At 36.5% G+C, this 24,343-nt stretch overlaps 1 protein-coding gene across 2 annotated transcripts; it reads right to left on the bottom strand.

Moving 5' to 3' along the window:
* Nucleotides 1–930: 930 nt before the first annotated feature.
* Nucleotides 931–24,343, bottom strand: LOC5563664 (elongin-B). Of its 2 annotated transcripts, none has more exons than XM_001647796.2 (3): nt 24,237–24,343; nt 23,875–24,130; nt 931–1,995 (listed from the first exon to the last, which is right to left on the bottom strand). In XM_001647796.2, exons 2-3 carry the CDS (start codon nt 23,875–23,877, stop codon nt 1,642–1,644), a joined length of 357 nt encoding a protein of 118 aa, XP_001647846.1. In that variant the 5' UTR covers nt 23,878–24,130; nt 24,237–24,343; the 3' UTR covers nt 931–1,641. The 2 variants fall into 2 exon arrangements, with proteins under 2 accessions (XP_001647846.1, XP_021693061.1); XM_021837369.1 differs by having other exon boundaries at nt 23,875–24,160; nt 24,237–24,321.

Raw genomic sequence — 24,343 nt, 5'->3', positions numbered from 1 at the left:
CATGTACACCATGGAGATTTTTCATGGGTCAAAAAAGCCAAACTTTGACCGCTTTGGGGGTCCATTTAATGAAGTCCGATTGAGCTCAAAATTTGCATGGGGACTTTTTTCGAGGAGACAAAACTTTTGAGCACTACCATTTTTTGAAATTCGAAAAATCGATTTTCATTGGCATAATATACACTGTAACCTCAATTTACGGACCAGATCGGGGATTCGTAAACTGAATTAATTCGTTAATTGAATCAGTTCTTGAAACGAGCGAGTGTTGATGCGGAAGGGGGTTCGAGATTTCTTACGCGCCATACACATTATTTCTGATTTTCATACAAAACATCTTACAAGGGGGGGATCTAAAGCCGCCAAAACTGTCTTATGTAATTAATTAATGTTTTGTCTTTTGGAGTCAACTCATAAGACATTATTTTTTATTATTTCGAGAAATTATGCCTTTCAATATCCTAAGCATATTATTGATTTATCCAGTTCTCAATCAGGGTAAAAAAGTATGCAATTGAAGGTCTTGCAAGAATTCCTTGGATCTGGTACATATGATTCTACATAAGCAAATGGAGATCTCTTGAAAAATTACGGTCAATTTACTGTGTTAAGCAATCTTTTGATGGTTTTTAAAATGGCATACACCCCTAACCATTAAGTAAACAGGACATTTCATGGATTAGTATCGATGTTCTTGGTTCACCAACGACTCAATGGAATACAGGCTTAAGGATCTATAAGGCTGAGCGATTGTAGATTGATGGTTTTTAATGGTAATCAATGTTAGTTTTACTTTACCTTCAGCTACATATCCACGGTTGTCACGGAAAGAAGATATGAAAGCTACTAATTCGTTTTATTTATGGTCAAATAAATCATCTGGTGTTTATTGTATTCTTCAATGCAGTCGCTACACCATAGAAGGAACAATTCCTGTCCCAATCGAGCATAATTTATTTCATAATTTAATTACAATCATAAAATTCAAATAAAAAAATACACAAAAAGGCATTAAGACCTTGATCTGTCTGCCGGTAGCGCACGCAAATTCCCTCTAAATTGTCACTTCGATAACCTCACGATACTATTCCATCATATCATATCTTGCCGTGGTCTTTTCTGAGTGTTCGTTTTACAAAACAAAAAAATTGCTAGAAACAACAGTGCGCAATTTATTCTGCGTGCCACTTTTTCTTCATTGTATTAGGCTACCGTTTCAATATCGATTCCGTGTGAATCCGAATGCAATCTCTAGGTACATACTACTGACGCGATTACGAAAACGGAAATTATAACAACCTAAGTAGGGGATAAACTGGAGAACTAAATTTCGGGAAACTCCCCCCTCCGATATTGCCTGCAAACTCCTTAATGTTGATGACTTGAGTATAAGTGTGTTAGTTAGATGTGTTGGTGCGTGTGTGTTTGTCTAAGTAGTGAGTGTGTGTTTGTGTGAGGGTGTGAAGAGAGGGAAACAATGGATCTCATGTTTGACAAAAGATTGAATCGCTTTGTTCCGAAGGTTGGCCAAAGAAGCAAGAAAACAGTGATACAAAGCAATCCTCCCGCCAGCGATCTCCCAACAGTGCAGCATTAAGGGGTAAGGGGTAGGTAACCAACAGAGCGCAGCCCTCGCCATCATTAGGCAAGCTGATCCTGTCCGTTGGCCGCGTCCTGGTTCTTCATCACGTCGGGTAGATCTGGCGGCAGCGAGTACGGAGTCAGATCCAGCTGCTCGAAGTCGCCGCTGTTTTCCCGGATGGCCAACCCGAGCTGGGCCGGGCACTGTGCCTTGGCGGTGGACACCGTGATGCCACAGTCCTGCAGGGTCCGGTCGTCGTCCATCAGCTGGTTGTCCTTGTTGTACAGGCGCTGGTCCCGGGGAGGCACTTTGATGATTCCTTCGATCATTCGTTTCAGCTCGTGCACCGGCGTCGTTTCTTTGGCATCGGTGAAGATGGTGGTCTTCTTCCGTCTGATCATCATGAAGACATCCTGGCGGGGTGGGAAAGAAAAGGGGTCATATTAATTTCAGGATAGTTCTTTAATGTCTTTCAGATCAAGAAGCTTCTTTTTTTTTTTTTTTTTTTTTTTTTTTTTTTTGTATGGTATTCAGTTGGAGCTGCCTGACAGCTTAACTTGTCAAGGCTGAACCCTCGGTCTGGCTTTTGCCAAGTTTCCCCTCTACCAGGACCAATACTCAGACGGACTAGGCAATGGCGCCCACATGAACACTGTTTTTTATTAGTATTGTGACGTGGTAGTTTTTGAAAAGTACCCATATTCCCTTGATTCTGAGAAAAAGAAGCATTGTGAAAATCAGCAGCTCCATCAGAATTTGTTTGAAATAGTTGTGTAGTAGTGTCATTACTAATACTGTCTAGTCGAAATGGTTTTGAATAATTTGTCATTCAAGTCCTATTCTGATTACTCCTGTCTTTTACGTAAGATTAGAGTCTTGAATGTCAATTGTCGTCAAGTTTTAACAAAATTAGGCTGTTTAGTAGTAGTTCTAGTTAATTTTATTTTTTGTTTTTAAAAGTGTTTATTGGTCATTACGTTCATATATCCTTAAAGAAAAAAGTCGCTTTCCTTGTCTGTTCAACAATTTTTCGAAACTAGCAAGTGTACCCTAATGATCGATCTCAGCGTCTTACTTTCCATAGTCATTTTATAGTGAATATTGAAGAGTAAAGTTACCTTAGGCTTCTATTACAGTCTCCTACATGATTCACTTTTCGGTGGCAAATGCAATGCTTCACAACGCCTACTTTCTACTTGTAAATTTTGCGAAAATGAAGCTGGAATTAGATTATTTATACCGCTGTTACAAAAGAGGTATTTCTTATTATGGCAATGTAAAAACCATATTAAAATAAGATTGTCGCCACTTATTTCTACTCAGTGAATCTACTACTCATTTTCCTAAGAGTTCCTACGTAGGGACTACGTCGTATATGATAACGCTGTATCTAGCTAGCTAATAGTAAGAGTGGCTACGGATCATTCTGGTTAGCAAAAGGCAAACTGAACGTCACCAATAGTATTAATGTCCACTTCGAATAGATTAATTATTTGAAATGGGCATCAATTCTATCAATGACGCAGAATGTCCGTTGGATCACATCCGAGATATTATTGCGTCTATGCCATATGAATTATGACGCGGCTTTAAACAAAAAGTGCCAAAATGTGATACCACCACTACAGGTTACGCCTTTGGTTTCCATCATATGGGCTAATGGATTATGCCCTCCCATCGCGGCAAGGTCGCATAACCAAGGGGAGGGATCTTTCAGATCAAGAAGCTTCTAGACTCAAATGGTTGATCTGACCAGAAACGGAGGACGAGATCAACGAAAAGGTCTATGCAACTATTTATAATAATAAAATTTTATTCGACATTCGTTCCAATGTTTCACCAATGACGCCAATATTCTATATTATAACTCATTGGTACCAGGGAGGAAGCTTCATAATCATTTTCAAAATTTTGTTTCGAATTCTCTGCAGAGCTTTCTTCCTGGTATTACAACAGCTAGTCCATATTGGTACAGCATACAACTTGGCTCTCCTGAAAATTTGTTTGAATATCAAAAGCTTGTTCTTAAGACAAAGTTTTGATTTTCTATTAATAAGAAGATAGAGACATTTTACATATTTGTTACATTTGGCTTGAATGCCCTCAATGTGATTTTTGAAAGTTAAATTCTTATCTAGCATGAACCCTAGATACTTAACTCCATCTGACCAATTTATTGGAACCCCTCTCATCGTGACAACATGTCTACTTGAAGGTTTCAAATAAAGAGTTTTTGGTTTATGTGGGAATATTATTAGTTGAGTTTTGGAAGCATTAGGAGAAATCTTCCATTTTTGCAAGTATGAAGAAAAAATATCCAAACTTTTTTGCAATCGGCTACAGATGACACGCAGGCTTCGTCTTTTGGCGGAGAGGCCTGTGTCATCCGCAAACAAGAATTTTTGACATCCCTGAGGTAAATGAGGTAAGTCAGATGTGAAAATATTGTATAATATTGATCCTACCATCAAAAGCTCGACGAGCGGATTAGCGAAATCGACGAAAGCGTCAACCTCAGCGATCTGTGGGAGTCAGTCCGCGGAGCGGTGAGCACAGTAGCGCGAGAAGTGGTAGGTACTGCTCAACGAAGACCAAGGAACGGTTGGTTCGACGAGGAGTGCCAGAGAATGACGAACGAGAAAAACTTGGCTAGAAGCCGGATGCTGGTGTCTGGTACCCGTCAGAGCAGAGAGCGGAACAAGGAAGCAAGGGCAGCCGAAAAACGGATCCATCGCAGAAAGAAAAAGGAGCATGAAGAGGCAGTAATTGCTCAGGCGCAAGAAGCTATGGAACAGAACGACATGCGACGGTTGTACGAGTCCGTTAATGGTGTGCGGAGGAAAACAGCGCCGTCTCCTGCCATGTGCAACGACCGCGAAGGAAACTTGCTGACGGATAAAACAATGGTGGCCGTCAGGTGGAAAGAGTACTTCGAGTCATTGTTGAACGGAGATAACGGAAGTGGATCTGGTAGCAGAATTCAAATCGATGACGATGGACAGGCTGTGGAACCTCCAACGCTGGATGAGGTAAAGATAGCTATCAATTAGCTGAAGAACAAGGCTGCTGGGAAGGACGAGCTCCCGGCCGAACTTCTTAAACACGGAAGTGAGCAGCTGCACGAACTCCTTCACCGTATCATTTCGAGGATATGGGAGGAAGAACAAATGCCAACTAGTTGGTTGAAAGGTCTCATTTCCCCTTTGTACAAGAAAGGGCATCGACTGGAGTGCGCCAATTACCGAGGGATGACACTCCTTAATTCGGCGTACAAAATCATGTCTGGAATTCTGTTCAACAGATTGAGACCGTATGAGGAGTCCTTTGTCGGTAAATACCAAGCTGGTTTTCGAGAGGGCCGATCAACGACGGATCAAATGTTTACCCTGCGTCAAATCCTAGATAAATTCTGGGAGTACAACTTGCAGACTCATCATCTGTTTGTAGATTTCAAAGCAGCGTACGATTCAGTGAAGAGAAATGAGTTGTGGCAAATTATGTCCGAGCATGGCTTTCCGGCGAAGCTGATTAGACTGATTCGTGCAACGCTTGATGGATCGAAATCAAGTGTGCGGGTGGTAGACGAGATTTCTTCATCGTTCGTAACCTTAGATGGATTGAAACAGTGTGACGCTCTTTCTAACTTGCTGTTTAACATAGCGCTCGAAGGTGCTATGAGGAGAGCCGGTGTGCAGAGAAGCGGTACCATTATCACACGCAAGGATGGAAATCTAGTGATCATGACAAAATAAATGATGCATCGCGGTTGTTCTTTATCGTGCGAGCATAGCAACAACGATAAACCATTAGTCGTCAAGCCCTAACAACAAACTCCGCTCAGCGAAAAATGAATCGCTCGGCATGTGTGCTAACGATCAATTGTTCGCAAACCAAAGTCATAAGTCTTAGAGGATTTTTTTAACTTTTATTCCGCGATCTTCCTTCTGGTATGTCTTTTCTGATCCGAAAGTCAATCGGGCATGATTTGTGCGAAAAATTATGAAATTTCCATTAGCTACTAGTGTTAAAACTACGGAAATCGTAAGGTATTAGTGTTCTCATGTCTTGTTAGCGATTTGGGAGTGAACTTAGTGTAGGTAAGTGAAATATTTTGAGAAATAATGTGGACTTCCTGAAATGAGTTTGTATATGTGAGGAAGCCATTTTCACTGCCATGACAGGGATTCCTTCCTATATGTCCTTAAGGGCACTTAACGTTCAGGGCGACTGGAAGCGATTGGCCCAGGACTGAGCCCAGTGGAGAAGACTCATCCATTCGGCACAGATTCATCGTAGCGAATTGTAGCCCATCAAGTATCAAGTAAGTATTGGTCTTAAAATGCTGTCTTGAGGAACATCAGCTCTTACAGGAAGTCTTTCAGATCTGGAATTTTGATAATTAACCTGAAGTGTACGATTTGACAGATAACTTTGAATTATTCTAACAATGTATGTCGGAAAATTAAAGTTTTTTTAATTTTACGATCAAACCTTCTTGCCAAACACTGTCGAATGCTTTTTCTATGTCTAGAAGAGCAAGACCAGTAGAATAGCCTTCAGATTTGTTGGAACGGATCAAATTTGTTACACGTAAAAGTTTATGAGTGGTCGAATGTCCATGGCGGAATCCGAACTGTTCATTGGCAAAAATTGAATTTTCGTTGATGCGGGCCATCATTCTGTTTAACATGACCTTTTCAAAAAGTTTATTGATGGAGGAAAGCAAACTGATTGGACGATAGTAGCGAATCGATTGATGATCGCTAGGAGTGTAACCGTTTTTTTATTTGAACTTGAGCCAGTTTGCGAGTACCGCAACCAACTTGTTAAGATAAGTTGTATTGATGTTCTCCGATCGAGCTGAAATTTTTAGGAGCTGTTTTCCTATATAAAAGAAGAAATTTCGCAACAATTTTGATTTTTATATTAGGGGGAAGTGGTACAAAATAATCACCAACGATTCAATGTAAAAAATAATTCAAAATCAATTAAACTACTATAGCTATAGTAAAAATGCACGGCATGTTTACTTTACGTTATATGAACTTCAAAATGAACATGGTATTTAGATTTAAAAAAATGTTTAAAACCTGTTTTTTTTAATCGACTTTTCTTTGTAAACCGAACCAATTAAATATGAAGTTATGTAGTCGAGTCTAGTACACGACACTGAAGACGGCCTTACAGTTGAGGTCGAAATACGCGTATCTGTCAAAGGATACAAACTCTAGTGGAATTAAATGGTATAGTACTAAATTCGTTTTTTTTTTCATCTACTTATAGGTATTCTACTAAACAGCTCGAAGATTTATTATAGTAGCATGGATATTTTTCTCCCTGACCTCATGTGAAATTCCCTGACTTTCCAGGTTTTTTTCCAGGTATTCGACACCCTGGTCATGGTAATCTAGGAACGCAGTTTCAAGAAATTAATAAAAAAAAAATTCGTTGTAGTGTTTTAACTTAAACAAGTAATCAAGTTACAGTAAGCACATCTTTCAAGCATGTTAACTTTCTCATAATAATCTATAGTTTTTCAAGATTGTTCATTACTATTCAAAAAGAAACCCATTTGGCAGAACTACATTTTTCATGTTTATCCAGCTTTTTACGCTAGTATGCCATAAATTTTGAATCACCCCTTTCTGACATTACTTGCCCACACTATAATTTGTTTTATAGTTGGATCGTAGCAACCTCTGCACCGAAACAAAATTTTGATGTTGTTGGTGTTGACAAACGTGTTTCCAGGAGACCAAAACCAAACCAAACCAAGTTTTTCCATGAAGTTTCATATAGTACATTCTTGTTATAATTTCATTTTGTTTTTTATTTATTTAAGGTACATTAAACAGGATTACTACTAACCGAATAAGGAAACTGAACTATGGAGCCTGGAGTTCTTTCAAGGACGCCTGCATGAGTTCATAAGGAATTTCTGCGAAAGTTTCATCATTCCTTTAGGAGAACTTCATAGAATTGTTTCAGAGAAATTACAACAATAATTGCTGAAAATATCTCTAGATACAACCTTTGATAAGTTCTTTGAGAACTGGAAAATTTATTGGAGAATTTTCGAAAGAATTCTTGCAATCTTAGGAGAAATCTCCGGAGTAATTTCTGAATGTATCCTTACAGAAATTCCTGGTTGAAATCTCAAAGAAATGGTGAGTGACAATTTTGAAAGGAATCAAAAGAAATGGAGACAATAAGGAAACTAAACTATGGATTTGTCGCCGAAAGAATAAATTCTTTCAGATAGATTCATTGAGTACTCAATGATCCACGGATTTATATTTATTGCTCCCACATGCTCTCTTAACACACAAGACCATCTAAGCCTGAATGTAGGACGATATTTATCATTGATAGCCACAAAAACTAATTTTAATTGTCTATGACTAGCAGTCTATACTGTTAATGTTAATGGAAATTAACGGCAGGTTTTCTTTTTTTGTTATTTGAAACTTCGTGCAGGAATTGGTGACTCCATCGTCAATAATAGTGCCCAAACGCAACATTTATAAGAATAGAATAAAAGAATAATGTAATATTGAACCCTGGGAGGGCTTTCTTGGACAAACCTATTCAAATGTGTGGAAGTTGGCGCTATGTGTTTAGGTCGTCTGATAACGTAGACTAAGGTCGTAAGAATATAGACAACCGCTTCCCATGAGAAACGAAAATCGGCGGATAATTTGGTCGCCAGCTTAGAGTGCATTGCTTCCATAGAAAAGCGCTCAATATCCACATTAACTAATTAACACGTTTATCCAAAAATTGTCTGGAAATTCGTTCACACCAGATGAGTTGCGATGGATCCTAATCATTGATTCCCTAAAATCATATAAATTTATTTAAGATTAGAAGAAAATGGGATATGTTAATATAAAAAGTTGAATACGAAATGTGTAGCTGCAAAACAAATCAAGTGAAAATTTTTGACAGTTCCTTCAACAGAATAAAATCATTGCCTGCTGAGACTTTACTATAAAATCTGTACGCAAGACATGTCAAAATTAAATCACCCTTTGTTGATTTATAGCTAGCGTAAAAAGCTGGATATGGGGGTCTGGGTCATTTGGCATAAAGCCATTTGGCATAAGGTCATTTGGCACAACGCCTTTTGGCATAAAGGACATTTGGCATAACAGCCATTTGGCATAACGGTCATTTGGCATAATTTTGAACAATGTGAAAATAAAGAGTCATTTGGCATAACGAACATTTGGCATAATATCAAACCATCTGAAAAGTAAGGGTTATTTAGTATAATGATTCAGATACTCCTTTTTCTATGTGAAAAAAAACTGTTGTAATATTATGCAAAAGAAAAAATCATGTTAAAAAGAAAGGCAAATCCCTATATAAAAAAAAAACGCGTCGAATCGCTATAGCAATAACCCTCAAAAGAATACCTTATGTTTAAAAGAAGAGTAAATCTCTAGATAAATATCATGACTAAACAGGATAACAGAAGATGAACTAGGGTGTCAATCAGTGACGCAATATTTCTTAATTTGAAATTAAAAAATGAAAACAAGGTCATGAAATCAGAAGAAAAAATGCAGCAACATTGAGGCAAAACAACCCCATGGTGCCTTTTATGAGTTTTTGTAAAAAAATTGGAAAAATCCAACTTACAGCAAAATGCCTGAATTTTTCTAAAATATTTATAGAATCCTCAAAAAGTCGTTTTATTCCTGGGGTGCATATTACCCCTGATACCTTTATTATAAGCTCTAATATGAATAACTATGAGAAATACTTCACTCTTGAAAGAACAGCCTATGATCAAAAGAAGGAAAATCTCTTATGAAAAATTAGGCAAGTGTAATGCATATAATAGTTTTATCAGTACAACTACAAAGAACTTCCGATAATTTAAAGAAGGTAAAATTCCCAATTAAAATATAAGCTGAACTATTTTCAATATTAATGAAATCAGTATAACTCGTATAGCCTATGTGCAAAAGAAGGAAAAAAATCTGATGAAATCAATAAAACACTTGAAACCTTATTACACCTTTGGTAATCCAGAGGCGAATTAACCGTCACCTCAGAGTCTTGACGCGATGTGAGGAGTTCACAACTTCGCCCTGAATTAACGGGTCGATTTTATCATTCCCTTAGAGCTCTTATAGAGGGACAAAAAATTACGTCCCGTCACATCATGAAAATCAACAAATTAATTAGCTTATCAGTTATTGGGCAACACATCAGAGGTGTTGTAATTTGATATTTATGTTCACTATCACTACTAATGCATTGGTGATGGCACAGAAGTAGACAGTATGATGTTGATGTGATATAGAATGATCCGTATTGTATCGCAGTCGGCCTGTACAAATTAGCAAGTTTTAGGCGTTGATGGTGACAGCGAGCAAGTCTGCAAACGATTAGCTTAAGAGCCGCGATAATTGAGTATTTTTAATACAAAAAAAATTGTCGCTCTTAAGTGTTTTATTTTTTTAATTTATTGGCCTACTAAGTTCTACAAAGTTTTAATACTAATCATTTGCTACAACTTTGCCATAGTTGTATTTCTTATGGTTTGCATGTTATTTGAGTTTTTCATCTTAAAATTTAATATTTTGTGTGCCTTGTATCTCAACTATGAGCGCCTGAAGAAAATGATACTTCCCACCTAATGATTTTGCAGTTTTTCGAGTATCTCTGAGCAAAATTAGGAGAAGATGATACTTTCTATCTCGTTCAAAATTGATTTTACTAATAGACGATATGAGATAAATCCATATTTATTAAATATTCACACATGCTCAACTCACAAAAGTCATCACCTGCGCATATAAAATCAAATATAAAACGTGTATTTAAATAGAAAGAAAAAGTACATCGTTTTTCAGTTGTTTTCGATTAACTTGGAAGCTTCGGAAATAAATTCACCATCTTTTCCTTTACCGGTAATTCGTCCATTAGTAAGCGAGATCACCGGATTGGAAGTCAACATAAGTCGTATAAAATACATCTACAAAGTTTACAGTCCGATGGTATGATTTAACCGGAATCTTGTGATAGATTCATACCGTACTTATTGTGCTTCTTCGGCGGCTTGCCAGAAAAGAGAATAAATAAATTATTATAAAACAGTTTCAGCTGCTACTAATGAAACAGAAATAAAATGCTAAAATCTTCAATTTAAGTATGTACAGAAAATATATTGAAATTATGCCAAATGACCCTCATCTTCCACTTAGTTAAAAAATATGCCAAATGACCGTTATGTCAAATGTCCTTTATGCCAAATGGCCCGCTCCCTTATATGGGCGTGTGGGTTAAAATGATTCCCAATATTTTTGTGTCGGAAAATACACAAAATCTAAAAAGCTGCTGTAACGTATAAAAGCATTTTACTGAAAAAATTGTTTTTTTTTGTGATAATACGTAATTTTCATGAATTAATATCGCGTTTTTCAACCATCTCCTCTCTTTCACTCTTTCGTGAAATTTGCAAACATCAAAACCAGTAAAAGTCAAAATTCCATTCAAGATATAAACAGTACAGTGCCTCATAGCAGTCATATGTACAGTCGGTCGCACACATGTGGCCCTCCCAATCGAACCCATCAAAACATCACCAAAATTTGAAAAAAAAAAATAGGGTAGGTGTTTGGAATCGCCGAGACTGCTAACGAAAACATTGGTGCACTTCTTCAAAGAAGTGATATTTCTGTGTAATATGGCAACGGCAACACGGTATTATAACTACCGACAAGAGGCCTTCATACGCTGCGCATACCGTCCGTATTTTGATCCACCACGGCATACCTCAAATGAAAGCCATTGAATTGCCTTACCTAACTATGACATTTTTCGTAGTGATGCTTTCAATTATGACTCCAGATTAGTTTTAATCCACAGTTAACGATTTCAAACCGATTTGTGATTACACATCATATTCAGTGCATTAAACACTTAATATTGTTTAATAGTTTGCGTCAACTCACTGGCCTTATCAGCGTCGGCCGGCGTCTATGGGCACAAATGAAAAGGGCTCAATAACTTTTGGTGAAATAAAAGCCTCATTTCCTTTGACGCGTTTTTTAGCAGGATTTTTTGCTAAAATGATAGTAATGAATATACACTACTATAAATCAGTTTGTTTAGCGACTTTCTGGACGATAAAATAACATACAATGCCTAAATTGTAATTGTAATTGCTCAATCCACACCCTGGCAGACAATTATCCGCCAATCTAGACACGGGCTGGGTGAGGACCTACCAAGCCTCCCCCGTTAACATGTCCTATACCGTTTAGCACACCGGGTTCTTCCACAAGCAGGCGCCGGAATTAAAGCGGTCCCACAAGTTTCAGATACATTAAATAGATATAGTCCCTCTGCCACTAAACCGAATAGCGCCCTCCACCTCATCACCAGCACTGCCCATCCCGCACACCAAACAAAATGTCGGAAGTGGCGTGCCGTGTAGCACATCAGATGTTCTACAGAGCACACCACCTCCGACACCATGCTCAACGTACAGCAAAGACAGCGCTAATAAAAGCGGAATGCGCCATTCGATTCAGTACCAGAGGGACTATAAATGTAACGAAGAGGAAATGAAAAGATAGTAGAAATGGTTTGGCTGTTGGATTGCTGGAACGAGAAGAAAGAAATAAAGTTATTACGTTAAAACGTGATTTTTATAGTTGAATAAATGTATCGATAGTTTCTCATCTGTTTCTTTTCCGTATCGTAGTTCCGTCGATTCTATCCACCTCGAGTTTTGTCGACTCCGCTCGGGCAATGAGGACCGTGATGAAATGAAAAATATAAAAATATAAAAACATGAGCATTAGTGTTTATCTATTATTTAATGTGGTTCTCATTTGCTTTCAAATACCTAAGTAACATGTGAACTCTGCCTCTATTAGAAAATTCTAATAAATCATAATTTATTATCCTCCACTTTCCCTAACACAAAGTATTCCTATTTAATAAGACAAGTGCAAAAGCACAAATAAAAGTGTGAGACCGCATCGAATCATGTTGATGCCCTCAGAGCACTCATTCTTCGATTTGCGTAATATGAGTCCGCTGAAAACACCGACCCGACTCGACGCAATCGCGCACCTCTACCGGCACCTCCGCACATGTAAAAACTTCTGCGATAATCCTGTGGTGTGAAAGAAATGCGCAATATTATTTTGATTTCAATCCTAACTTCATGACCCGTAGGCTCTACGCGTATGATTGTTCATTATTTAGGCTAAATATACCTGTTTATACCTGTACATCAGAAAAAAAAAACGAAAAACGACTACGAATATCTTGCAGCGTAAAGTTTAAGTGATCAAATATTCATCCTCTCTTCGACCCTGCACTATAATAACCTCCTAATATAACGCCGAGCTAAAGATTCTTTCTTGCGTTACACAATCTGAACAAGAAATCATTTTCAAATACTTCCCATAATTTATGCGAAGCAAAACAGATTCCACTTTCTACGTAATGTAACCCAGCATAAACAGCTGCCCAACTCTCCAGACCAACGCCCTCCAAGATCCAAGGTGCTGCTGCCTTACGTTCAAAACTTCTTTCCTCAAAGTCTGTCTATCAATTCCGAACTCTATTGCATACTACAATACCAATCAGACCCTATTCCTGACAAGACACAGAGTCACAACCCCAATGTGATGGATTTACCCACAACCTTGTCATAACCCCTCTTACGTTTCGCTATCCTCGGAAGTCACCCATATTGATGCTTGGCAAAAAATATCAGTATTCAATCCACAAATCCCAGATTACACCACATTACGTTGGTCCGTTTGGCGTCGCCGGTGGATACCTGTTCTGACATTCTTTTCTTTCAAACCCCATTTCAAGCCTGTCCCCCCACTTTATCAATAAGAATGTTGACGAATCACGATAATCTGAAGATCGTGACCAGAACGGAGGTAGGATTTATCACTAGGGACCAACCACCACCGATAAAATAACATACAATGCCTAAATTCATAATATTAATTTGATTTATTGTTTGACAAAGCTAGATTGCGTTTTTCTCATTGTTTACCTTTTGCAGGTGAGGCCTTTTTGATTGTTAGTCTTGAAGTATCAGTTTTTAAGGCATTACCAAGAGTTATGTTTCCTTGACCTGAAAAATGGTAAACCCGCCAGGGTATCGTTGTTGCTAAATAAATTACAAATTAAATCTGTAAAATAGCTACAATAATAGCTTTAAATGTGTCCACTACTTGAAGTGTGGGTCACAGATATTGTACACATTTAGATTAAATTACTGGGGTCGGTAAAATTTTACTGGGTTTTGGAACTACCGAAAAAGTCAGTAAAATGAAAACTGTCGCCACGCGTAATTGAAAAGCAAATTTCACCATGTTTTATTTTTTTATCGATATATGATATAAAAAGAAAGCTATCTGCAAAATTTCAGGGAAAAATCTCTGTTGTTCGATTTCTGGCATTTTTTTTAGTTTACTGACTTTTTCGGTAGTGCAAAAACCCAGTTATTTTTACCGAACAGATTAAGTGTGTATGACCGATATATGACAAATTTTCATTTGATATTTGTGTTTTATAGTGAAATATGATGGTAAATCACTATTGGTGGTAAGCTCCATCGAAGTTAATACGCCAATCGCGTATTATCCTCGATTTTACTACAGGTATGTACCGTTTTTATCAACACGATCGGCAATTTTCAGTTGATAAAAACGGAACCGTGACAAAAACGGAATAATTTTCTTAGACAAAATATTTTACAAATTTGAAAATAAAATTGCAGTTTTGTCAGGATTATACACATTTTCATCATATAAATGTACAGTATTGGTGTTTAGGAGCTGTAATGAGCATTCAGATTGTTTATTCCTATAGGTTCGTAATGAGAGTTGATTGCAGACTCCTATCAATCAATATTAATTTGTAATAAATCAATAAAGTTTTGATTTTCTTTGTTAGAATTTCAATAAATGTAATATAGAATATTAAAAAGATAATCACATAAATGTCCTTTGTATCATAACGTGCGTCATACTTGTAAAAATTACTACTTTTTTTTTTTGCTTCAGTAAAGATTGAACAAGAAACATCTTTTTTCCACTGTTTATCCTCATCCTTCTGCTTCTTCTTCTTTTTGAAATTATATCCCAACTGAGAAAAAGCCTTCTTCTCATCTTAGCGTTCTTATTAACACTTCCGCAGTTATCATCTGAGACCTTTTTTGCTGAGATACATTTTTTGCGTTTTTGGCAACACTCGATTGGCGATTAAATGTGGAGTTATGTTGCGAAAGTTTTGCAAACTGAAATGAATTTGGCAATGCTTTGAATTGCCAAAATGTTATCAGTGAAATGATTGTGGTGATCTTTATCATTACTACCACCTTCGACCGGTGTGCACTAATCGCTGATCTAGAACAGCGCCACCATCGCCTTTTAGCTTTACGTTAGAACACGAAGGGACTGGCAATAAAGTAACTTAAAGTTCTAGTTTTTTTTGTTAAATAAAAATAATATTTAATAAAAGTGGTCCCGTCAAACTTCGTTTTGCCATCAGGTTGCTTTTTTAAAGAGACACTACACGTTAATGCTTCCAGTGGGCTATTTGCCCTTTGAAGGAAGCACCACACTAGACAACGGACTAGCATGCAACGCCCAGTGGCACAGTCAGAAAACATTCCTCTCGAAAAGTTTTCGGCCTGAGGCGGGAATCGAACCCACACTCCTTAGCACGATGCGGCCAAATGCCTCGGTGACACTAACCGCACGGCTACGAAGCCCGACTTAGCTTAAAAAATGGCATGCAATCTTCCATACGAAACAACAGATTAGTTTTCAAACAGAGAATTTTCAAAACCGTTTCCTTCACTCAAACACGTCGGAACACTTGACCAATGCAACAGTGAGTTAATCATGTTAGTCAGAGGCGCGTCCACATTCCAAACCATGGGTAGGACAAACATTGGCAAAAACTTCATGTCCACGGATGTCATGAGAATTTTTCAATTCTATGGAAGTTTTTTAAAGCCGATCATTATTACAAAGACTACCAAGCTTTAAGATCAGTAAGAAGGTCAATTTAGTGACTTCATATTTGGTCAAAATTCACTCGGAGAGATTTATAAAAAATATAATGAACTGTGAAACCTAACGGTCGTTAGTGTTGTTCCATAATTTCCTTATTTAGCGAGGAAGCTTAGCAGAGCTTACCAGAAGAAACTAACACTTCTTGGACTACCGTGTAATAAGTAGGCATTGAGTAAATTTACAAACACGTTTTTGACACAAATATTGAAAAAAATTAGAAGATTGGAACATTTTAGTATCTTAATGAAATTTGGAGAAAAAAAAATTTCCCTCCGATACTTTCCCGAGAAAATTTTAAAGATATCCAGAACACGGCTCATTTTTTTATTACACTTATCTAAAGAGAAACTGATATGTTTTTTTTTTTGCTAAACTTACAGAACAAATCAAGAGTTGTTGCATTTTTTTTAGAAGAAGCTTAAGACTCCTGATAAATGGATCAACTTGTAAAAAATCCTAAAAATATTTCGCTGACATTTCTTCAACAATTCTAATAGCATTCTGAGTGATTCTGATAAGCTTTTTTCAAATAAATGTTTCATATATTATTCAGCTTTTTGTCTAGTATTATATGGAATAATCGAATCATGAATTCCAGATATACAGTCATCTCTCCCTAACTCGATATTGAAGGGACCATCGAGTTAGGGAGGTATCGAGATACAGAACACATATTTTTCAAATTTTAAACTTTTCGTTATTTTGACAAAATACATTCAAAACAGTGATTTTAGCGTGATAAAGAGTACAATTTTGTCATATTTACCTATGTGGTACTTTTTCAATGGCCTGTCACCCAGAAATGGGTAGTAAACCTTAATTTTACTATCAATTTTATCATAATATTCATATTCATAAAATGTATAAACATTTGAAGGACATTTGAAACTTTTCATGAAAATATCGAGTTAGAGAGGTAAGCTCACATGAGCGGTTCCACTCCGTTTCGCAAACCCGATTATTTTTGTATTTTTTGAATCGCCTGAAAATTTGCAAACAGATTCTTTATAACCAAAAATGCCATTATGCACTTTCAGACCGCCATTTTGAACCTCGCCTTATTTTTGAGAAGGGCGTATCGGAAAATGCATGGCAAATCTTTAAAAAACTGTAACTTGAAAGCGGTTTGTCCGATCGATTTGTGATCTTCTACAAAGTTGTAGGTATTGCTTAGGACTATATTAAGAAAAATATGCACGGTAAAAAAAGTTACAGATTATTTTTTATTTCAAAAACAAAATTTTAAAATCGATTTTCTCCGGAAACGCAGTGGATATGTTTTAGGGGACAACTTATGTGATTTATTGCATAATGTTTCAAAATGGAAGAATTATGGACAAAAAAGTTATGATTTTTTAAAAAATTACAGATTTTGAAAAAAAATCGAAATAGAGGAAAACAATATTTTTTTATGTGATTATTTGAAGGTACAGAAAAATTGCAATCGAAAAGTACTTAAGTAATTTTATTCTAGGTTGCATCAATTTCGAGATATACTCATATTTATATAAAATTTTCAAATAAAAAAAGAAAAATAGGCTATTTTCAAGCATATTTCGTGTTTCTTCATTCCAGAAAAAAAATATTTTGATTGAGCGAATCGTAGCTCAATCGTTTATCGTTTGATCAAAACATTTATGCTTAAGTATTGAAAAAAGAGTGCACGGTAAAAAATATAAACGATATTTTCAAATAAAAATTTGAAGCTAATAGTTCTTAAAAACCGCAACATTGATGTTTTTAATTTTTGAATATATTTTGCGGTTGTTGTAGGTATTGTTTAGGACTAGTTGGGAAAAAATATGCACGGTAAAAAATAATGACAGATTTTTTTAATAAAAAAAATTAAAATCGATTTTCTATGAAAATGCATCTGTGATTTTTATTATTTTTGGACATGTTTTAGGGGACAACTTATGTGATTTATTGCACAATGTTTCATAATGAAAGAATTATGGACAAAAAAGTTATTATTTTATAAAATATTACAAATTTTGAAAAAAATCGAAATAAAGGAAAACAATATTTTTTTATGTGTATATTTGATAGTACAGAAAATGCATTGGAAGAGTACTTAAGTAAAATTTTTCTAGATTCTACTACCTTTGAACGAAGCTTGTTATCAGAAATCGAAGAGAATGGCATTGACGAATTACAATTTGAACAGTAGGTCACAACCGACAGGTGTGATATTGAAACTTTTTTAAAGCAGCCTGATGAATTTGTATCATATTTTACTCGTAAATTGGAGAAACTAATACTGATTTCATCAAAACAGAGTAAGCTACATTTTTAAATAACACAAAAAACAATTTGACAGAAGGTGAATTTGTGGTAATTTGTGATTTTTCGGAAAACTACAAATTTATTCTTCAAGATGAAGTTCAAAGTTATCATTGGAATGCTCAAAAAGCTACTTTGCATCCGTTTGTAATATATTATCGTCAAGATGGCAAAGTCAATCATTTAAGTTTTGTGGTAATTTCAGAAGATTTGCGCCACGATTCTGTATCTGTCAACTTAGGGGAACACGGGGCAGTATGGACACCCTAAGGAATTTTCCTATTTTGACTGTAAAGACACGAATATTATACAGTTTTTCATGTGCAGTATGCTTCTTAGAGTTGTCAAGCATTTGTTAAACATTGTTGCAAAATTTTGAAAAAAATATTTTGTTTGCAAAAATGGGTTTAAAAAAAGCTTATATTTGGTAGTCACCATCAAGCTAGCGGGGCAAAGTGGACACCCCCATGGGGCAGTATGAACACCTTGACGTTTATAGGAAAATTGTCCCACGATCATTCCCAAACCTCGAAAAATGAAGGACACATTCAGGAAACCATAATGATAGATCACTGTGCCACTGAAAACATGATTAAAACCAATTTACGACATTTTTCGTAGTGATGCTTTCAATATTGCCTCCAGATTAGTTTTAATACAGAACTGACGATTTTCAACCGATTTGTGGTTCCGAATCATAATCATTGCATTGCACGCTAAATATTTGTGGATAGTTTTGTGTATGAAGTTACATTTCTTTTTCTTTAAAGTGTCAGCTCTACTTTGTCACTCGGTGTCCATATTGCCCCAACAGTATAGGAAATTTTCATATAAGTTTTTCAGTGTCTCAAAGTAGCAGAAAAAAATCTACTATATTTTTGAATTTAGCATTAATAATTGAAGATTCAGTCAAGAGCTACATTTTCGGTCAGCTTGCAGTCATTTGCCTCTGAAACCTTATTTGGTGAGGTGTGAATGTTATAATTTTAAAACCCAATAAAATCATGCTCCATTTTTTGGTTTAAAATCAATGTTTAAAACAATTTTTCTAAAATTTTAGTGGACAACTTACTCTTTCGACAAGCAACTGAAATATTGTTTGCATCTAAAGTATAAAATTATTCGCATATGCAAAGATACAGGGGGTGTCCATTCTGCCCCGGGTGTCCATACTGCCCCCGGTACCCCTATTCATATCTAAAATGATAGATTTTTTGCGATTGGATCACAAATTAACTGTCAACAAGTATATTTTATGTCTGACGGAGCTGCATCACAGTATAAAAATAGGAGGAACTTTTCAACTCTTTGGCAATTTTAAATCAAATAAGATATAGAAGTTGAATGGCATTTTTTTGCAACATCACATGGAAAAGGGCCATGCGATGCCATAGGAGGGACACTAAAACGTATGGCTACCAGAGCCAGTCTTGCCAAAGAACGTGAACATCCGATAAAATGCTAAGGAATTATATGATTGGGCTCAAAATCGGAAAGAAGAGCAGCTTACACAAATCTTCTTTTGTTATTCAACTACTGAGGAATATGATATCATTGCACAAGAACTTAACCAACTATTTTCAAGTGCAAAAACAGTTCAAGGCACTCAGAAATATCACTCGTTTATTCCTATCTCTGAAACACAAATTGAAGTTAGACAATTTTCGAGCTGTGACGATAACAAGAAAGTAGTTGATATAGTTAAGAAATAAAATTGCAGTATTTATATATATAAAAAAAAAAACAAAAATAAACAAAAAAAGAACAAAAAAACAAAAAAAAACAAACTTCTTCTGTTTGTACGATCTTGCCGCGATGAGAGGGCTTTACCCATCAGCCGGGCTTAGCCCTGGGGACCAAAGGTACACCGTTGTGATAGAATCACATTTTTAATGCCACGTTTAGATTTACCGTGTATATCTAGGAAGTGATGCATCTCAGCTAAATTGTACTTGAGTATTTTTCGATAGAAATTTTTCATATTTAAAAATGTATAGTTATTTTTCTGTACTCAAAAAAAAAAAAACGCACCAAAAATATCGTTTTATATAAATTCGTTTTTTTATTTTTTTAAATAATTTATTTTTTATCCATAACTTTTCCGTTTTGAGGCATTGTGCAAGAAATTACAAACAATATGCTGCAAAACATATCCAAAAATTAATAACATCAATTTCGCGGTTTTTAAGAACAATGATCTTCAAATTTTCATTTGAAAATTTCGTTTATAATTTTTTACCGTGCATCCTTTTTAAATACTTTAGTATATAAATTTTGATCAAACAATAAACAATTCAGCTACGATTCACTCAATCAAAATAATATATTTCTGGAATGGAGAAACACGAAATATGTTTGAAAAGGGCCTATTTTACTTTTTTTATTTGAAAATTTTATATAAATATGAGTATATCTCGAAATTGATGCAACCTAGAAAAAATTTACCGAAGTAGTTTTCGATTGCAATTTTTCTGTTTTTTTTTCAAAATCTGTATTTTTTTTAAAAATCATAACTTTTTTGTTCATAATTCTTCCATTTTGAAACATTGTGCAATAAATCACATAAGTTGTCCCCTGAAACATATCCAAAAATAAAAAAAAATCGAAGCTGCGTTTCTGGAGAAAATCGATTTTAAAATTTTGTTTTTGAAATAAAAAATAATCTGTAACTTTTTTTTACCGTGCATATTTTTCTTCATATAGTCCTAAGCAATACCTACAACTTTGTAGAAGATCTCAAATCGATCGGATAAACCGTTTTCGAGTTACAGTTTTTTAAAGATTTGCTATGCATTTTCCGATACGCCCTTCTCAAAAATAAGGCGAGGTTCGAAACGGCGGTCTGAAGGTGCAAAATGGCATTTTTGGTCATAAAGAATCTGTATGCAAATTTTCAGGCGATTCAAAAAATACAAAAATTAAATTAAAAAAAAAACCGTCATGTTCGGTGGAATTGCTCACATGGAAAACTCGAACAGATCGCATCGAGTTAGAGAGGTATCGACTTACAGAGGTATCGAAGCAAGATAGATTGAAGGGACCGCTCATTCCATCGAGTTAGGGGAACTATCGAGATACAGAATATCGAGTAAGGGAAAGTTAACTGTACATCATGCCACAATGCATTTGGGAAAATTTGATCCTATAATTTCCCAGGAATTATTCAAGGATCACTTCCTGAAATTCCTAAGACCCTCCAGGAGTTCTATGAGAATCGCTCGAATAATCTTCAACAAAATCTTCCAGTAACGCCTTGGATGCTGAAGAGTCTACTCGGTTATCGCCTAAAGCACCACGCCGTGCTGTGTATAACAAGCGAGCTTTGTTCAAGGTGAGAAACTCTTTTGTAAAGTTTTATGAGTAAGCGTATGGCTGTTGGTATAAGACTCCTAATTAACTTTTTAGTCTCCAAGATTTCCAAAGATCAAGATCCTAGTAAATTTGGGATGGTAACGTGCGTGACGTGGGAAGGTCCAGTATCAAGAGTTTCTCAAATTGTCCGCCCTTCACCCTCTTCCACGATGCAAACTTATTATACAGAGATTCCAAAATTTTGTACAGATTGCTTAGTTTTGCTGGAGCTGTTCCCCTACCCTTTGAACAGGATCTAATCAATGGCTGTTTGCCATAATTTGTGCAATGCTATCGAGTTTGAGAGATAGATGATAATGTCCAAAATATGACGAGGTCGACAGTCTTATCCAAAATAAAATAAACTCGATCATGCCTCTTGCCGTTGGCCAAACATTCTTGAGTTCATTCCCAAGTGCATCAATTATAAAAAAGAACTAAACATGTATGAGATCGTCCATCAAACACGTATGGGGTTATGGGGGGAGAGGGTTTGAAATATCTGTTGTGCCATACAAATTATTTTTTTATTTTCATACAAAAAATCATACTATAGAGGGAGGGGGGGTCGAAAAACCGCCAAAATTGCCTTACGCTATTAAAGGGCTGCCCCTATGTCTATTAAATTTTCATATAAAATTCTATGACATGTCATATAAGAAAAAGGAGAGGTCTTTGCAACTCTCTTAGGTACGTATTCAACTAATCACAAATTCCAGTTGCTGCTAGGACGTGGCCAGAGTAACTCTCGATTGCTAAAAGATGGATTAATCTTGTCTGATAGACAATGCTGAGTTTGAAAACTCCAATTGATTAGTGGATAAGAAGGGTCAAACCTTATTGAATCGTATATGACTTGACACCTACCATGTATCGTAGGTGCTTAACATTACCATAATGTTGAAAATTTAACTCTGAGGCTATTGTAAAGCATTTAAATTACTTCAAAATAAGTATTTAGTTTATATTCTAAACATTTCGAAAGTTTAAAAATATATTTGTTTTTGTGTTGATAAAAACGGAATAATTTGTTGACGAAATCGGAACGTGACAAAATCGGAACGTGATAAAAACGGAACATACCATATGTGATGTAAGTCACCCTGTTTCACGGTATTTGAAATCAAGAAAAATGTTGTCTATAGATAAATGTATGTTGAATCTAAGCGAACCAGCAGTTTTTATGCCATACTATTTGAGTTTTATCATCTGCGGGAGCACGAAGATACTATAACCTACGGCCCTTAGCATGCAAAATGGTACATCTTCTTCTTCTTCTTTCTGGCGTTACGTCCCAACTGGGACAAAGCCTGCTTCTCAGCTTAGTGTTCTTATGAGCACTTCCACAGTTATTAACTGAGAGCTTTCTTTGCCAATTAACCATTTTTGCATTTGTATATCGTGTGGCAGGTACGATGATACTTTCCCATGGTCACCAAAGTACGCACGCTACGTCTGTATCTCTTAAATCTGATAAGTTTTGCAATTTTTTCTTCGGGAAGCTGTTCTACTCCTAAAGTTATCAAGATAATGAAACAAAATAATTACGAAAACTATCCGGTATCAGAAATCAAAATGGTTTAAAAAAAGGGGATGAGTCTATGCCCTGGGAGTCGAGAAAATTTCCAACTCGAAAAGATCCTCGACCGGTGGGATTCGAATCCATGACCCTCAGCTTGGTCTTGTTGAATAGCTGCGGGTTTACCGCTACGGCTATCTGGTACATCGTCTAAATGGTACATCACGGCTATCGAATCAACACAAATTGCTAGGTGAAATGATAGTTCAACCGTACTCTGGAATAACACGAAATTTTGAGCTAAGTGTTCACTATCCGGACGTTATTTTTTAACAGCTGAGCAAATCTGTCCAGTAAACGCAGTAAGCGAATTGCAACTGTAAGCTTTTATGACGTAACGTTTTGTTTGAGCAGTTTGTTTGTACTGAAATTCTTCAATACAAAACTACCTGCTTCAGTCGATGGTGCGAAGTATACTTCTTCCATTAGATCCTTGACCGAAGATCTGAAGAAAAATCTTGGGTGTCCTTTACCTATATATAGTTCAATTTGATGATCTTTCCTACTAAGGACTATCAAACGGGATGAAGTTTTCGTATGATATATTCAAAGTCCAAAAATCTAGCGATCAACCTTCTTTACACTGAACAATATGGAAAGCTGTTTGAAGATTCCATTCCCGGCTTCAAAATCATTAACTAGATAGCAGCATCGGAACTGATCTTATTTCGCGCCTCATAGCTCCCCGCGGAGGAATCAACGCGGGAATTTTCCATTGCTCAAAACTTATCGTCAACACAACACAACACCTCACATCATCGAGAGGCATAAAGAAGCCCGTTCAAAGTTCATTCGTCATCATCATCATGCGTTTATCAGCTCATTACGAACGAACCATTCGAGATCCCGCAATGCTGTGCTGCCGACTTTAGGAATGGATCCTTATTAGCCCAAGAGCAACGTGCCATTTCGAATCGGCCTCAAAAATCTTCCGAGATTTGGTGAATCTAGCGCCTGATGACCGGAGCCGGAGGCGATAACGAAAACATAAATACAACACTCACCATTTTTCCTTCCTTCCTTCGGAGAGGTTGCGTTTCTTGTTCCTGCTGTTGTTATTGGTTGCTCGGTGCTTGTGGTGTGTGTTTGCCTCTCGTTCCGTTCCGTTCCTCCGGTTCCCAGAGCACTTCACCGCGCTTCTGCTCAGAATGTCGGAATCGTCCTTCGCCTGGATGGAAAGAAAATGCTGCTCGACTCTTGCGCGAGTGGTGGAATCAGCCAGCCGGTCCGAATTCCTTCAGGATGCGAACCTGCGCGTTGCTTAATCGGTTTGTAGGGGATTGTTAGATGCTTCGCGAATCGAAAGCGGCGATTGTTACCGCAAAATTGTAAGGAAAATCAATCCTAAAAAAGATTAGGGACTCACCTTTCTGTGGAGTGGACACAGTTTTCGTACGAAGTCCGCTGCTTTTTTGGATACTCACTCTTCTGTCACGATGAAAGTTCGCTGACTGGCCGACTGACGGCAGTGCT

This window comes from Aedes aegypti, chromosome 1, assembly GCF_002204515.2.
Source record: "Aedes aegypti strain LVP_AGWG chromosome 1, AaegL5.0 Primary Assembly, whole genome shotgun sequence".
Classification (NCBI taxonomy): Eukaryota; Metazoa; Arthropoda; class Insecta; order Diptera; family Culicidae; genus Aedes; species Aedes aegypti.
Note: the sequence above shows the minus strand (reverse complement) of the source record. Positions and strands in the feature narration are given on the sequence as shown.